Here is a 17,508-nt window from a genome sequence, read left to right on the forward strand (position 1 = left end):
ATTCTGTAACCTGCCTAGAGTGGCCGGGGAAACCCAGCCAGATGGACAGGGTATTATTATTATTATTATTATTATTAATAATAATAATAATAATACTGAGCATGCTCAGTTCTCACCGGCGATTTTGGATCCCAGCCTGAACTTAGGCTCCCCACCACCACTGAAAGTGTTGTACTTTGGCAAAACGTGCCCTCCCCCAAATATTGATACCTCCAACCAGAAGCTCCAGGTTGCCCCCAAGATTGAGGGGGTCCAGCATGCGCCTGCAATATTAAGTGAGCTAGGTAGCAGTGGAGCAGAGATGCTGGGGAATCAAACTAGCAAGTATTTGGTCGATCCAAAATGGGCTGCTAGTATTTGAACAGTGTGTGTGTGTGTGTGTGTCACATTTCCAAGCCTCCCTGACGTGCAAGTGCTTGCCTCATCCTTGTCAGTGAGTAACTACATAAAGCCTATACATCAAAGCCCTGGCTTTGCTTTTTCTTGAATTTCAATAATGGAATCCATACTAGAAAACCTGGAAAATATTAAGAAGAATCAAATAAATTGAATGAAAGCTTTTAAACTGAATTTTTTCACTGCTAAGGGAAAGACAAAGAGAGAGAAATTCTTAAAAGGTAGTTTGTATATTGAAATTAGTAAAATATATTATTGCCAAAAAAGAATGGGTACAAATGGAAGAGAGGAGGGAAAGCAAAAGTGGTGGTCATTTATTAAACTTATTGAGATGAATATAAAAAAACCTGCAACTATGTCAAATGAAGGCAAATGTAAAATACTATGACTATTTTATAAATACAAGGATATATCTACATTTGAATAAGCCACACCTTTTCTCAGTCTCAAAAGATAACACATAATTATACATACTTTTGGAGGTACAATATAAACATTTGTCACTTATAAGACATGCCAAAAATTGTAATTATGTTCGCTTCAATCAAGATTCAGAGAGGTCTTTCATTTAGTTCTGAAGCATTTGCTTCTGGCAGCTATAAAAGTATACAATTGTGTGTGCCTATTTTGCCTTAAGTAATAACAATATATTTACAGCTTTTTCATACTTAATTATATTGATCTCAGATGATAAATCCCTTCATGTAAATTTTTTTACCACCTTGTAGCAACTTTTCTTGCACCTACTAGGATGCATAAGGCTATTGTGACCCACCACTTGGAAATGGGACAGAAATAGGAAGTGCTGGAGGTAAAATACTGAGAGACAGCAAAGTGCATGCTATCTAGGAAATACCACACTTATCCCTACAGAGCAAGGTTATTGCTGCAAACCTGTCTGAAATACAGCTAAAGAGATAGTGTTAATGAACCCTGGCTGGTGCACCTTGTAACAACATGCTTTCAAGATGCTATACATCTATTTGTGGGCTGTTGTTTTTATTATTATAAAATATTGTGCTTTTTTAAACAACAACAATCGTTTTAATCTGGGGAAACTGTCTTTCTTTTTGACTGGGTGGGTGTTTTATTATTGCTCGTTCATTAAGTGCTGAGAGCGTATTTTGGCTGTTATATTTTTGATTTTCTATCGTGGGGTAGAACAATCCAAATTTGCTCTTCCACAGTGAAGTGAGTGTTTTGCACCAAATGGAGGTGCTGGTCCACTCAGCTCCCCCAGCTAAGCTGGCCTTCTGTCAGCTGTGGCCCACTGGTGTTATCCCTGCTGGCAAGGGCCAGCAGAAAGCCATGAAATGAGGCATTTCATGGGGTGGGAGGGGAAAAGTTTGCTGGATCCTGACCAATCTCACTGCTGTCATATAACAGCATCAGGCCCCGTTGTCTTCCCCCTACTTTCTGCTGCAAGTGGCCAGGCTATGGATATGGCGGTGGTTCCTTCTGGCAAAGTTGCCTGCAGAGAATTCTGCTCAGAAAGGCAGCCTATAAATATCTTAAATATGATAAAACGAATAATAAATAGTATGATGAGAGGTGTGATGAAAAGCAGCAAACCTTAGTTAAGCTTCATTTCCCAATACTTAATGTTCTAACAGTATTGGATAGTGGTTAATTCGGTCCATTTAAAAGTTACATTAAAGCAGAAGAGCATGGTGCTGGGGGTATATCTGAGGTTACTCATTCCATTTTCAAAGGTAGCTGTAGAGAGATAAGAAGACAGTGACTCAAGATGCTAGGGCCTGTATCATTAGAATGGCCGTGCTTCTTTGGCATATGCAAACTAGTCGACCAGCACTAGTGGACCAGTAATAGCTGAGCCTAGCTGATATGTATATTTTGGATAAGCACAACAAAAATGAAGACAGAGAGTAGACATTATTTTTGTCGGATACACTCAAGCTCTGATGGATCTAATACAACAGAGCACATGAAGTAGGACATCCTCAAATAGCAGAAAGATTCCTTGCAAGGAGAAGCCCTCCCCAAGGTGCAAAGAGATTGAGGTACTGAAGAAGCCAACCTAAATCCCTCCCCTCCCACCTTACCCACTACAGATGAACAGTTAGTGGGAAATAATAAAGAAATGTAACCATACCATAACAGAATCCAGTTTTTGTTTCACTTTCTGCATCCTCAGAGACATCCTTGCAGCACTGGCAAACTGGTCAGCAGGAGACATTGAGTCTTTTTGTCCAGAAATATCAGCAGAATTGCTAAAAATCTGTGGACCTCTAGATGATGTGGATAGATTCAATCCTCTAAAATCTTTTACTAATTCAGCTTCTTGTTGGGCAACTGCAGATGAAAAATATTGGAACAGCACTAAGTTCATATTTTCATAAAAGACTGTATACTATTGGATCAGAGAAGCCACAAAAAACTGACTAGTCTAAAAATCTGTACAGTGGTACCTCGGGTTACAGATGCTTCAGGTTACAGACTCTGCTAACCCAGAAATAGTAACTCGGGTTAAGAACTTTGCTTCAGGATGAGAACAGAATTCACGCAGCGGCAGCAGAAGGCCCCATTAGCTAAAGTGGTACCTCAGGTTAAGAACAGTTTCAGGTTAAGAACAGACCTCCAGAACGAATTAAGTTCTTAACCCGAGGTACCACTATAGTCATAATTAATTCCCTATGCCTGGATAGTATGTATACCACAGATCAAGAAAGATACTATCAGGTTTGAGAGGATACTAACTGGCTGGTCCCTAGTAGCTTTTTATCTTTTGGGAAGGCACCCTGGCAATCCAAAGAAACACGCCAAAGTGGGCCTCATGGAGGGGAAAGAGTTGACCTCAGCCTCACAGCAGTGGCGGCAAATAAAGGTAAGGTGGCAGGCGGGCAGAGGATGGCAGGCTGAGTTGGCCTGGCTGGGCTGTGGGGTCACACACACTCAACGCCCCCCCCCCCCAATGTTGGGCACAACTTGGCACCTCTGTCCAGAACACTTGGACGTCAGCAAGTTGGGAAGGCCAACATAGACTGGATACTTTATATGACTTCACTGAACTGCCTCAAGGCTGAAAGCAGAAAGACAGCATATAAATACTTGAAACAAACTTGCTCTACTATATGTGATTTGAGAGGGGGAGACAACTGAAAATCTTGCCTATAAAGAGTAAAGAGTTTAGAAGCACTACAGAGAAAATCATTTATCTCTGAATAACGAAAGGCCCAAAGCCATTTGTTCTCTTGTTCACTGCCTTTACAATCTTTTTAAAAAATGAAAATCATTGTGAAAAAGGTCTTATATAATAGCTGAGGTAGAGGGCTTCTTTCCTGCATTGCAAAAGATGCTCCATAAGAGCATGTCCACACCAGAAATTCCTCCCCCTTCCACTGCAAACAATTGAGCTGTAGCAGGAGCATAAAAAACACAAACGAAAAAGCTTTTCTCTTCATGCAGGGATGTAGCTCAGGGGACACTGAGACTGCTACCCCATCCTGGCACCCTGAAATGCCTATGTCTGTAATATATATACCTAAGAGTGAGATTATCTTGTAGTACAGGTTTCGATAGAGAAGCTTGGCATTCTTGGCAATGCAGACATGCCCTTGCCTAGCAATCTGGGCTGGTAAACTCCCGTCCTCAAAATACATTTTTGGCGTTTTCATTGCAATAATCTTTCTTTACCACTAGGGGATGCTGGGGCAGGTCTAACAATAACCTCCTTTATCCTTTCTCTGGCTTTCACCATCGCTAAAAGCTAGCTTTGATATTTTACTGGCATTAAATTTATTTGGGCTATCCTCAAGATTTTTGAAAACCTGTTTCTGAAACAACTGGCAAGGCAATGCACTCCAAAAGCATAGATGCAGCCACAGTCTTGGCAAATAACATTTAAGCACAACAAGAGTAAATTTCTTTGGCAAGAGCTTTGTGCCAGTATATTAGGCTTTAACTATGTCCAAGCTATACATTATGCTAAATGTGTAGTGTGCAGCTATGCCCATGTTTTTTATTTAATTAGAAGCACAGGAATGGGGATTATGGGGACTCAGGGGTGCAGCAGAGAACGTCTAGCTCTAACACAGCTGTTCTCTGGGTGAAAAATCTCCCTCTCACATGCAGCTAAGAAGCTTGGCAAGAGGGAATTTCCATATGCACTGCAGTCCTTATCACAATCTCTTTCTCCACACCCCGATATTACAGAAAGAAATATCCCCACTTTGGAACTGGGGAGGAGAGCAGAGATCCCTGCAAGGCTGCTGGAATGATAGCTGCCCACCACTTTGGCTTCAAAGTTGGGAGAATGGCCGTCACAGTCGCTGCAGATTAGGAAATGCTAGATAGACCTATACAGTCACACACAAATTACCTTTGTAATCATAAATGTACACGAGTATAGGCTGGTTTTGACCAAAGGCACAAAATGACACCATATGCTCATGTGGATGGAAGGCAACATCACGAACTGGAGATGTGAAGGAGAGATCAGAGTACATGGCTACCTGATCACCTACAAAAAGAAAGTTAAAATTAAAAAGAAACAGTTAGACAGAGCTTTATTCAAATGGCCATGCATTTCTTCATTAGTATAGCTAGTTTGACTTTAATGAGTCCAATGACCAAAGAATGATCTCATACTTGCCATCTGAGAACTATAGGCAAATATCCTGTTCATAACATGTTTAGCTTCTCCTCTTTTCCTTTTGTACAGGTACAAAATACTTATCTGCTGCTCTATTTTGTTGCTATGGTGTTTTTTATGCTGTGTCTACATTAATGAAAAACTTTATTTCTTGCTGTGCATGTCAACTATATCAGTATAGGTATTGAGGAAAGCCCCACAGCAGTATATAAACAACTGCCAGATAGAAAAATAATCAAAGGTGGGAAAGATAAGAAAACCTGAAACTAGCACTGTACACCAACTACAAAATTCAGTTGGGAACCCAATTCATTCTTTCAGAAAATAGCACACCTCATTCTGAGGTGCTTCATGCTGTGCCAGATGTGGCTTAGAGTCTGTCTGAATCAGCACTATTTCTACCCCAAGACCATTCGCTATTGAACATCTGGAGGGTTGACTGACCCCCACCTCCCAAACAGATCTGAGGGGCACACGAGTGGAGAAGTTTCATGCACAGACAGAAGTCCTTGCCCAAACAAGATGGAATTGTTGGATACAAGCTACAGTGATTATTCACACCCAATCAAACCTTGGATTTGAGGGCTATGTATGGCTTGAGCTGACCACAGTTTGCCCAGTTCAGACAAAGCAGTAAACTATGGATCACCAAGAACCAGAATGTAGGTGAAGAAACTGTGGCACACAGTGGGTAGGGAAAGAGAGCAGCAATTGCTAAAGCCTTTTGTATGTGAACTAACTCAGATACTCCCTCTCACACACAAACACCTCTTCCAAATTAAGTAGAAAGGGGCAAAAAGTCACTTAAATCAGCATACAGGAAGCAATGGATAGAAGGCAAACAGCTCTGCATTTTTGATTCTATGCCAAAGTTATTTGAAAAGCCTCATTTAAAACATGTTAACCTGTAAATGAAAAAAATATATAGTTCTTTTCTAACAGCTTAAAGTAATTAACTTCTATACCTGTTTCTGGATTCCAGACATAGGCTATACCATCTTCACTTCCAGAAAAAAGGAATGTTCCACATGGTGTTAAAGTACTGCGGATTTTTTCTCGATAGTTTGTTGCACCAATATATTTCTTTGTGGCAAGACTAGAAAAAAATTCAAAAAGATGTTATAAAAGCTGAATTCCACTTTACTGTGAGTTTTCACTCTAGGATGTGGTAGGCAAACATCCTCAGACCACAGAATGACCCTCCCTCAGAGTCATTTGATAGAGGCAGAGTCAATCTAGATGCATCAGCCAAAGGAATAGGAGGCTCTCAGTACCAAGACTGAGAGTATCATCATAATTCCAATTAATCCCTTGAAATTTAATTGATATACAGTCAAACAGAAATAAGGTATAGCTCTTGGTTAGTAGAAATAGCAACAGGTCAGAATTCAAACTGTCTCATTTGAAGCCAAAACTGAAGGTGAAAAAAATGCCACATCTTGAAATGAATCTTCATCCTAAATTGAATTCCGCTTCCAAAGGAAGTGGCACAAGGGCTTTCTTGTGCATCCATGAGGTCCAAGAGTAGTACCTCTACTGGTAGGGTCACTCCTACCCACCATCATCCCCCATAGCTGAGTTTAGGTCTTTATTTTGAGGTAAGGGTTTCTCAATCCTTGCACTGCTATAGGGACAGAATGATGAATGAGATAGGCATTATGTCTGATAAGGCAGGAATCTTATGCTGGTTGTAATTCTGCATCTCTCTTCCTCTAACATGAATACCAAATCCCTCTGTGTATCTACAATAACTCTCAGGTACTGGATTATCTGTGAGGGTACAACAGAACATTTTCAAGGCATTCATAAGGCCTTGTGCAAGCATGCAGAACTTCTTGAGGAATCAGCGAAGGTATCTTACTTTTAGAAGGTTCTAGGGAATTTTCTGAGGATTTTCTTTTAGTAATACTTTCCTACTTCCAATCTCCCACCTACTAACTAAAATGCACAAAGACTGCTAATGATTGAAAATAAAAAATACTTGGGCTCAGGCCCCACATTTGAGTAGGATCCAGGGAAAACCCTACCTACCCCACTAACAATGCAGAATTAATCCAGGAGCCTCTTTCTCCCTTTTAGATTCATACTGCTTTGTGGCCCCCAGAAGGAAGAACTTTTTGGAAGTCTAAGGTCCTCCTACTATCCCTGGAAATAATAGGGCAATTTAGGTTATTTTTAAGTGTGTGGAAAGAAAAGATAACAGATTATACCCAAATATCATTTTAACGCTTTAAAACAAAGTAAGTCACTTTTAGATACTTACATTCGGAGATCCATAATTCTCACAGTACTGTCTTTAGTATGGATCAATAAACGCCTTCCATTTGGATGTACCTCTAAATGATTGATTGCGGTCCCTTTAAAATCATCATCATTTATCTCCTACAAAAAACACCACCGACAGAGCTAGTAAAAACATGGATGCAATATAGTATACTCATAAGCAGAAGCCCCCTCCCAGATCAAAGCAAAGGCCTATCTAGTCTAGCAACCCATTGTGGAGATCAGATACCTCTGCAAAGTTCATTTCCCATGGTTGATTCTGAGCAAAGGCTATTCAGAGGCATAGTGTCTATGCTCCTATAGTAACTACAGAGCTATCATTGCTAGCAACCTTATCATCCATGAGTTTGTCTTAATCCCCCCCGAAAGTCATTTAAATTGGCAGCCAACACTACTTCTTATGGAGAAGAATCTCAACACAAAAGAGCCTTGTTGGACTAGTACTCATATAGTCCAGAATTATGTTCTTAAAGTACCCAACCAGACGACAATAGGAAGCACACAAGCGGTACCTGAGCTCAACATACTGTCCCTACTTTTGATTCCCAGCAACTGGTGTTTAGAGGCATACCTCTGAATGTGGAGGTGGAACATAGCCAACATGACTAGTAGCCACTAATAGTCCTATCCCCCATAAATTGGTCTAATTCTCCTTTAAAGTCATCCACGTTGATTACCATAACTGCATTCTGTGCCAGCAAATTCCATAGTTTAACTATGTGCTGAGTGGAGAAGTACGCTCTTTTGTGTGTCCTGAATCTTTCAAAATGCAGTTTCAGTGGATGGCCCTGGGTTCTAGAATTATACCAGAGGGAGAAAAACTCCATCCACTTTCTCTGCACCGTACATAATCTTACACACCTCTATCATATTCCTCCTTAATCGCCTTTCTAAGCTAAAAGGCTCCAAATGATGTAACATTTTCTCATAGGGAAGTTGCTCTATTCTAAGTGACTGCACCACTTTTATTTTCAAAATTTCAGTCCCTTTCTCAAGGGGGTTCAAGGAGGGGGCAAGGGCAGGGAATCCCACTGGCAGGACTGGTTTGGTGAATCCTGTCTATGTACCACTTACCTACTGCTAACAGGAACAAAACTCAAACCTACTTGCTACAAACCTACTTGTTTCCAGCATCTTTCCATAAAATTACATGTCTTAAATGCCTCAACCTGCACAGAAGTTATTTTATTACTTTAAAATATCTATATACCTTATCAATTCCCCAGTTTTGGATTGGCGATTGAGAATTGCCTTTTACCAAAGTATTCCAGATGATGATCAGCCCTGTGCTGTCTCCAGAAAACATATGAAATCCTAGAAAATAGTAATTTGTTTACTTAATGTCACACAGTATTCAGATAATGCAATTCAGAAAATATTTTCTAGTCAAATCTCTTTTCCCTTTTGCATCTCTTTCTTTTGCTCCAAATGCCTGTTTCCTGTTTCTTTTGTGACTCTTGTTTCACCCTGTCCCCCAGTTGTCTCCAGAGCTGAGTCTTTAGCACCCAGTTTTTCTCACCTTACATAGGTGTGAGAAAAGCTGTGGGAGAGATGCAAGCAGTACTCAAGTACAAAGTTTACAAGTTTGCCATGGGGAAACACCAGTATGTTTGGGGAAACTTTCATGGCGCACACAATGGACAGTGTAGAACAACTGCTAGTCTCGTGGTTTTAGGGCCCAATTACGTTTTTTAAAAAATTTAAATATCGATATCCCACTTTTCACCACGTAGGCCTCAAAGTGGCTCACTGTAATAAATATACAGCATTTAAAATGTTAATGAAAGCTCAAAATTTTAAACCACGCCAATTTAAAATTACATGTGACATGGGAGATCACTGGCCAGATGCCACATATGATATGCAACCCTGAATGTGATCAATTTTTTTCCCATCCTAGTCATCTCACATTCTGTCTAATCACATGAATTTTCACAATCATTTATTTATTTATTTCTATTTAATGAGCATTTGGGTCCCATTTGCATCAAACAATGGACATAATATGCTTTTCTCATGCTGTGCTTTGATTAAAGGAACCTTGTCTTTTTTAAAAAAAGGGCATGAATGGGAAGAAGATTCTGCAGGTGGCACAGGCCCTTCTGATCAGCCACACCCCTTTCCCCTCTCTGCTTAGCCACGTTCTATTGTCAACAAGGCTGTCACAACCTCTCAGCCTCCATCTACAAAATGATAACAGTCACGCCACACCTGGCAAGAGTTATTATAAAGATGAATGAGCTAAATTGTTGCATACAGCATTAGCAGAGTGAAATGATTCAAAACTTGCCTTCTGCATCAAAGCACAATGTATTGATAAAACTTTTGTGACCATCAAACTCTTGTAGAAGCTGCCCATAAATGTCCTTCACTTTTGCATTCCATACTCTAATCACAGAGTCGTAACATCCTGTCACTATGATATATTCAGCTACTGGATGGTACTTAGCAGTGTAGACAAAGGAAGGATGAGGGAAAACTCTCACGGCTGATGTAGCCTGGGCTTCAATTTTCCACATTCTAGAAGGAAACAATATTTAGGAAACTCTTAACTTAATGCCTTTTAGAAAATGCAGTAGGTGATTTAATTACCAAGTCATATGCTAGCCAGATATCCAGAATGGATATAATTTCTTCACTGAATTATTACAAAGAATCCAAATAACATTCATTTGCTTTTTGTGCTGTCCTCTATCTTAAGAAGTAATTTGTGGTTTGTTTTGTTTTAACTTTAAACACCTTAAATATTCCCCCCCATGCAAATGCCATTTTGAAGTGCCAGTTTATCCAGTATAACCTAGCAGAGTGTCACTGCTGTAAGTGGAGGTTTGCATTAAATAAAAATAAAATCCTCATCTCTTCTTTAGTGCAAGAGTGAAAGGGCAACAATAAAAAGTAATAATTTATATTAAGCAAGGGTAAAGAGAACAGGATACAGTCAAAAAGATGTCTGTAGAATATGGTTGAGTGGAGGGTTTTGCTTTATTTTCTCCTCAAGAGATTGCCTTTGCAGAAAAGTGATCCTATGAGGATGATATTTATTAAATAACCAGAACACCCTTACACATACTAAGGCCCTAAAGGTAGGGAGCAGTTGCAAAAAAACAAAACAAAAAACTTCCACTCTCTTTGCAGTGGAACTGTAGTGGTTCTGTCACGGAATTCTCCCACACCCTGTCTGTGAAAAAGAAGGGAATGAGGCAGACATATAATATGTTAATTCACTTTATGTTACCATTGAAATAAGACGAACTCACTTATACTAACCTTGCCGTACCATCTGAGGATGCGGTAAGGAGATGCTGGTTATCTTTTGACCAGCAAAGATCATATACAATGTTCAGGTGTCCATAAAATTCCACCAGGTTTTGCCCAGAAGGAATCTCATATACTGATGAAAACACAAAAAGCTTTTTAAGGGGTTAGGAATAGGTAAAATTAAGAAATCATGAACATCAAGGAAGCATCCAAACACAAACTATTTGGTTTCAAAAAGTACTTCACACAAACACAAGCACACTGTCCTAGGATGTTGTAATAGTCACCAGATTAGATGGCTTTAAAAGGAAATTAAATGAATGCAGAGAGAATAAGCTACCGGCAGCTACTGGACATGATAGTTATATCCGGCCTCCACCAGCATTTGATTTTCAGATTTTCAGAAGTGGCTGCCAGATGTATGTTAAGAGTCTAAATTTAAAATAAGCATGCAAGTATCTATTTCCATCTAGTGGTTGAATGAGAATTATGTATGTGTGGTAAACTTTTAAATAAAGTGTTTTTGCAAAATGGCATTATAAAGCACTCCAATTCAAGAAGAAGAATACTATTTCAGTGTCCTTTTCTCCTGCTACGTAACTGCTCATCGATAAGGAAGGTTGGTGAGAAACCACAAATACTGCAAAAGTCATTACTGGCTACACTATCATTTGCTGCAAGCCACATTCATTTTCTACACATATTTTTATCTGCAAACTTTCTTCTATGTCACTTCTTTTGCTTGTAGCAGTTTGCTGCTTTTTCCGAGCCGTGCTCCCTCACGTTCATCCTTCAAATACCTCAACACTTACTTCTTCCCAAAACCCTTCTGGAACCATCTCAGAGTACCTAATATATTTATGTTTCTCTCTCTCCCCCCCCTTCCATATTTATATCCTGTCTTTTGTTTGTTGCCCAGAACTCCTTTGGCAGTATGGGCTAGATATAATCATAACTATCATTTCTTCAATCATGGAGCCCAAGGAGGCTTGACAAGTGGTTCAAACTTAACTGCTTGTTACATCAGTTGTTATTGTTGTTGTTGTTGCATTTTTTATTATCATTATCATTAATTTTATTTATTTCCCCACCCTTCACCATAAGGTCCAGGGCAGGTTATTTATTTTTATTTATTTATAAAATGTTTATTTATTTAGTCATTTTAAAACACAACATTTAAACAATACAATATTAAAGATTTTTTTTAAAAAAATTAAATACAGTTTTAAATAAATTACAGCCACAAGAACAGCATGGATCGTAAAATATATCTCTCATGCGTCAAAGGCCAGGGTAAAGAGGTGTGTCTTCAGCATCTGACACAGCTACATAATGAAGGTGCCAAACACATCAATGTGGGGAAGGAATTCCATAAGTTAGGGGCTGTCACAAAGAATGCCCTCTCCTAGGCTACCCCAGGACTGTGGAATTACCAAGAGAGCCCCCTCTGCCAGTCTTAAACTGAAAACCGCCTCCCTCTGCTGTCCCACAAACCAATTTCTTCTGCCTGTGAGAGGATGCAGCAAAAGTAACACTTGTGTCTTAGGGCAATCTTTTCAAAAACATGAAACTAGGAGACAAAAACACTTATTATTTTGAGGCTCTGTATTAAAAGTGAAACACGCCGTAAGGCTGCGACTTACAAATAATAGGATAAGCATCTCTTCCTGCACAACCTGCTGCTAAGGTTCGTCCGTCTTCGGAAAAGCGAATACAAAAACATCCCATATCTCCCGCTCGTAGGGAAAACAGATGCTTATTTGGTATACGGCAAACCTGCATTTCCAAAGCAAGCTGTTATTTCCACAGTTGTATTTTCATCATAAACTAATTGTAACTATTTCCGGGAAGGTATCAGTGATAGACTGTTACAGCAAACTTTTGATAAAAAAACCGGTGCTGTTAACATAGAAAAAATGGAACGGTGGCAGATGTGTGTTCACTGGCATAGGAGAATGGGGTGCTGATCTGGGCCCTGAGCCAGTTACTTGCTTAATCCTGGTGGGATAGAGATGGAGTTGAGCAGCAATCAAAGAGAAACTGCTGCAAGACCCCTGTTCTGGTTTAGAGAACATTCTGTATTAGAACCCCAGGAGCCCCATCAAAATAAAAGGGGTCAATTTAAGTATGCTTCTTTTAAAAGCATAAATAAGGTAACAGACAGTTTTGCCATAAGAGAACCTATGCTTAAATGTAGGATCTCCATGACTATGTAAGATAGATCTTGCAATCAGCATGGCAAATTCTGAAAGCACTTTCTCTCTGCAGTGAGGGAAGCAGGGGAAAAAATGCATGTGCTTGAGGAACAAGCTTTTTCTCCCATTCAACCAGCTAAGTAGAATTCTGGTATGTAATTGTTAGCTTGGTTGTTTTGCTTTTTAAAGATATATGCCCAATCAATTAAAAATAAACAATTAAAAGAAGAAGAATCCTGTGGACAAAAGTACTGCCTGAACAGGTCCAAAGAAATCTGGGGAACACTGGTAATAGTGTTAACACACTAATTTTCATGCTTTTTACTATGCTGTTTTCTTAATTTGACTGTCTAAACTTCACTGCTAAATTCTAACGCACGCCTCTACTGCAACACTGCAAAACCTTCACAGTTGACATGGAAATTATTAGTGGTTGGGACTTTTCACATACACTGGGGCAGGGCGGGGGAATTAAACCATTTGTTTTGTGCTTACACCCGAAAACAAGAAAGTGCTGCTATACAATTATAGATTGCACCCTAGAAACACAATCTTTATGTACAAAGGTATGAAAACTCTTGCCTGTCCAGGAAATCGTGACCACTTATGTAGTTCTTCTTTTTTCACATGTGGTCCAGAACTATTTGCTTTTTTAGATACTTCACTTTGCAGGTCCAAGAATGATGGAGAATGATATTCCTGCTGAACAGCCATCATAGACCGTAAAGAAGGATCTACCTACAAATAGATTAAAAGTGTAATAGGACAAATTTATTTTGGCAGATGTAAACTATTAGGGTGATAGCCAAGAAAAGCCATACCCCAATTACGTAGACCCATTGAAAGGGACTTCTGTTACTTAAGTCAATTGCTTTCAGTGGGTCTACTCTAAATATGACTAATGCTACATATCAATCCAAAAGAACTGCAGAATGGATCATAATTTAACATGAAAATGAACGAAGTCTGACCAATATTTCTGAAATCTTAAATCTTAAAAATTGTACATCTAAAAATAAAATAATTGTAACACAGATATATTTTAGGTTCCTTCATAGATCTCTATTATTGCAAGTCTATTCACTTCAGCAGATTTTCACCAGACTGAATGAAAGAAGCGGCTGAAAATGCTTCATGGATCTCTCTCCCTTCCCTTTAAATACAAAATCCAGCACCTGGCTGGCAGAAAAGTAGCCAAAGTTCCAGCGATGACTGGACAGGAACAACCAGATGTGAAATGTTCAAGTATTTAAGGGAACATGCCAGTTGTTTCCATTCTACAGCTTGTTATAAAAAGCCAACAAAAAAACTTTTCTCAGATTCACGCCCACAGATATATCTCTGCTGAAGTTTAGTTGGTAGCAACTTAAACTTACATGTTCTGGAAGTTTAATGCCCTTTATAGTTACATACAGTGTTGAGGGGTAATGGTTTCTGGGACATTTTGCCCACCAATCATAAACTTCCACAATATTTAGTTGCGATCTGGACCTTGGAGGAGGGCAATATAGTTGGAGACGTAGTTTTCCACCAACATTCAGAACTCCATTCGCACCCACAAGCTGAAAAGACAAAATTCTCGAAGTGAAAAAATGTGTGATTACTAGTTCTGGGTTACAATGATGTAGTTTTTACAAACTAAATGCTAGTAGAACTGTGGAGAAGTCCATTTTTGATGTTCTGTTGCTGCAAGAGGTACATCATGCTATGATAAAGGGCCTTCTCATTCCTGTTCATGGAATGATCTTCCCTCTGAAGCAGAGTTGACACCAACTTATTTACTTGGGATTTTGTGAAATATTAATCTAGCCAACCTTATATGGAAGGAGGGAAGTGCTTTGCATTTTGACAATTATTGTTTTATTTTAGTATTTTATCTGTTCTTGTGGGTTCTTTTAATCGATAAACAATTAGCATTATTGTTTTATTTGTAAATATATAAACTGCCCCGGGATTGGTTATGATGCAGGCTGTAAATACAGAATAAACAAATTTTAAATAAAGAAAGACGAAACCCTGTTTGTGATGTAACAATTTAAAACCACAACATTATAGTTTGGCAACCGCAGATAGTGGGCACAGGTTTCCTATGGGAGGATGTAGTACACACAGTTAGGTATCAGCAGATCGTCTGATTATAACTTCATCTGTATGGATGAATTGACATTGAGAAGCCACTCAGAACAGAATTAGGGCTCATCTTTGGCACAGGGGTACAGGCCTTTGTGCACTTGCTGGTGAACCTTGGTAACTGGATTCTTTGTTTTCAGTCAGCCTATGCTATGACCATCTCTACCATAAGATGCAGCAGAGATGCACACAGAGATTCTTAAATTCAGTTCTGAAAGGATACCACAATACACACAGGGGAAACATGGGGCTTTATGAAACGCAATAGCACTAAACTCCACCTTCATACAAAACACCTTCATGGGATTTTTTTTGGTACCTCATCTAAATTTTGTACATTTATTGGACAAATGTGCTTGCAGTTCATCTATTACCACAACCAAGATTGAAATATAGTTTCACCACTGAACACAGAAGGTTATGTTCACTTCTGCTTAGATTTTATTTAGATACTTTAGGGGGAAAGTTCCCATTTTAAAAAATAAATAAAATACCTTTAGAAATGCCCAAGAGATTTTCCGAAAGCCACTTTCCTTAGCTTGTACATCAAAGTTGGTCCTTACATCATTCATGCTCAGAAAATCAAGTATCTGACCAAATTGGGGAAAAAGTTTTATTTAGTTAAAATCAATCAACAATTATGATAAGGAATATTTTTAGTCTAAGTTATTTTCTTTTGGCTCTGAATGCTATTTGCAGGAACAGAGTGGGGCCTATGAAAGAACCTCCATGCCACCCCCACACAGTGAGCTCTGCTTTTGTGTGTGTGTATGCCAGAGTTCTCCTGCATTTTGCACATCTCAGCTCTCAAAACGTGGGAGCTCACTTAGAATAAACAAGTAGAAACCCCTCAAATATGGTGGATACGGGTTTTCTTAGCAGGAAAACATGTAGAGCTGGCATGTTCAGGAAGATTATTATTATTATTATTTTGCATTTGTTAGATTTAAATACCCCCCTTCATCTGTAGATAGCAAAGTAGTTCACAGCATAAAAAAACAAGCTAAAAAAGCACAAAATACATAATAAAAACAAGAACAAAAACAAAATGATTTAGGATATTTATTAAGGATCAATGAAAAATCTCAAATAATGCATTTGGCAGCTTCTTTGTTGCATACTTTGTCTCCTTCCCCAGCTCCCAGGCATCCCCTACAAAGCTGTTAGGAGGCCTAAGAAGAAATTTTGAGAGAACCTTGCACCTGCTATTGTCAGCTGGCTTGTCTACAGGAGCAATGACTTCTGCTTAGGAACACAGAAACTGCCTTAGCAGTTCAGTATTGTCTACACTGACTGGCAGCAGCTCTTCAGAGTTGGAGGCAGGGAGTCTTTCCCAACCATATCTGGAGACACCAGGGATTGAATTGGGACCTGCTGCATGCAAAGCTGATGCTCTAGTACCGAGTCATGACCCTGCACTCCTCCTCCCTGGCCGAAACAACAGAAATTGGCTCTACAGTATTGGAGGAACCCCCAAGAGAGATTTTGGGATGCATGGTGAAAGATAAATTCTGTTGTGCGAGTGGGAGTCCTTACATGAATGGGCACAATCCATAATTCCTATGCCACCTACCTTTCAAATAATCTATGAATTAAAATATTAAAAGATACTTGCCAAAATTAAAGGTAACATGATGAAATGGAAATTCATTCTGTACCTCAAAAAACAGGATTATTCTTGGACTTTCTTCAGTATCTTGAAGGAAATAGTTAAAGCGTTCATTGAAAATGATTAGCTCCTCCCATTCTGGAAGTGTTGACTTAAACTGCTTAAAATCATACGGCTGAGTCATAATGGGAAGAATATGTCCCACTTTTTCTTGTTCATAAAAAGATGAAACAGATCGGCTGCTGTATAAAAACAATAAACTCTGTTCAGTCTAACTGTGCTAGCCTTTTGCTTAAAAGGGAAGTATGGGGAATGTAACAGTCTAGCATTCATGCTACCAGGGTGTGTATGTGAAATGTTCAACAACCACGTGTCAGCTGGCTTTAAACTTATTCCAACTCAGACTATTCTAGGCACAATATCCACAGCCCTGTGAAGTGCAAGGACAGCTTCAATAACTTTGGCTCAAAGCAAATGTAGTCTAACATTAATGAAAGGCACAGTTAAAGGAAATATTCCAAACGGTTGTAAATTCATGTCTATATTAATAATAATAATAGATTTATTGCATTAGCCGTGTGGCCATAGCATGATATACATTGAAATAACAACATAAAATGGGGGTGGGGAGGTAGAGGTAGATATCGTCCTGGGCGAATACTTAAAGAAAGAGAAAAAAACAAAAACTGCTGAGGCTGGAGGAGGACCGTTGAAGGGTCCTTCAGCTCCTCAGATTAGTCCTAACTCGATTGTCCTTGTACAATAAGGCTACTTGGAACTTCGTTCGGTTGTGCGGCGTATCGACTGCAGCTGTGGTGTTAAGGAAGAAGTTATATTCTTACCAAAAAAACGTACTTTTTGTGCTTTGTGCTTAACCATTTTAACCCAGTCTTTTTGCTGGTTAAAACCTGATGTTTACTTGACATGCTATGCTTGGAGTGTGCTCCCTATGACACTTAAGAGATTTTGCATATGAGAGGCATAGCTTAATCCTATGCATATTTATTTGAAAGTTAAGTTCCACT

At 39.1% G+C, this 17,508-nt stretch overlaps 1 protein-coding gene and 1 long non-coding RNA gene across 8 annotated transcripts in view; one reads left to right on the forward strand and one right to left on the reverse strand.

Annotated features, from left to right (window-relative positions):
• Nucleotides 1-13,305, forward strand: part of LOC308473895 — a 76,413-nt gene extending 63,108 nt beyond the window's left edge. Inside the window, exon 3 of the long non-coding RNA XR_013984370.1 lies at nt 12,818-13,305. This is a non-coding gene — a long non-coding RNA (uncharacterized lncRNA). The remainder of the gene's footprint in view (nt 1-12,817) is intronic.
• AHI1 (Abelson helper integration site 1) overlaps nt 1-17,508 on the reverse strand; it is a 65,200-nt gene that overhangs the window by 32,891 nt on the left and 14,801 nt on the right. For 6 of the 7 annotated variants that reach the window (XR_013984343.1, XM_080999508.1, XM_080999510.1 and 3 more), the window contains exons 7-18: nt 16,533-16,725; nt 15,369-15,464; nt 14,121-14,306; nt 13,327-13,482; nt 12,193-12,325; nt 10,559-10,682; nt 9,582-9,811; nt 8,502-8,605; nt 7,272-7,390; nt 5,974-6,104; nt 4,736-4,876; nt 2,510-2,709 (exon numbers count right to left, since the gene is read on the reverse strand). Coding sequence is in view for 6 of the 7 variants with exons in the window: in XM_080999508.1 (XP_080855634.1) it covers nt 2,510-2,709; nt 4,736-4,876; nt 5,974-6,104; nt 7,272-7,390; nt 8,502-8,605; nt 9,582-9,811; nt 10,559-10,682; nt 12,193-12,325; nt 13,327-13,482; nt 14,121-14,306; nt 15,369-15,464; nt 16,533-16,725 (1,813 nt within the window). In the remaining variant the exon portion in view is untranslated. The remainder of the gene's footprint in view (nt 1-2,509; nt 2,710-4,735; nt 4,877-5,973; nt 6,105-7,271; nt 7,391-8,501; nt 8,606-9,581; nt 9,812-10,558; nt 10,683-12,192; nt 12,326-13,326; nt 13,483-14,120; nt 14,307-15,368; nt 15,465-16,532; nt 16,726-17,508) is intronic. The other variant, XM_080999513.1, reaches the window with a different exon arrangement.

Source organism: Podarcis pityusensis (genome assembly GCF_964106645.2).
Source record: "Podarcis pityusensis genome assembly, chromosome: 3".
NCBI classification, from domain to species: domain Eukaryota; kingdom Metazoa; phylum Chordata; class Lepidosauria; order Squamata; family Lacertidae; genus Podarcis; species Podarcis pityusensis.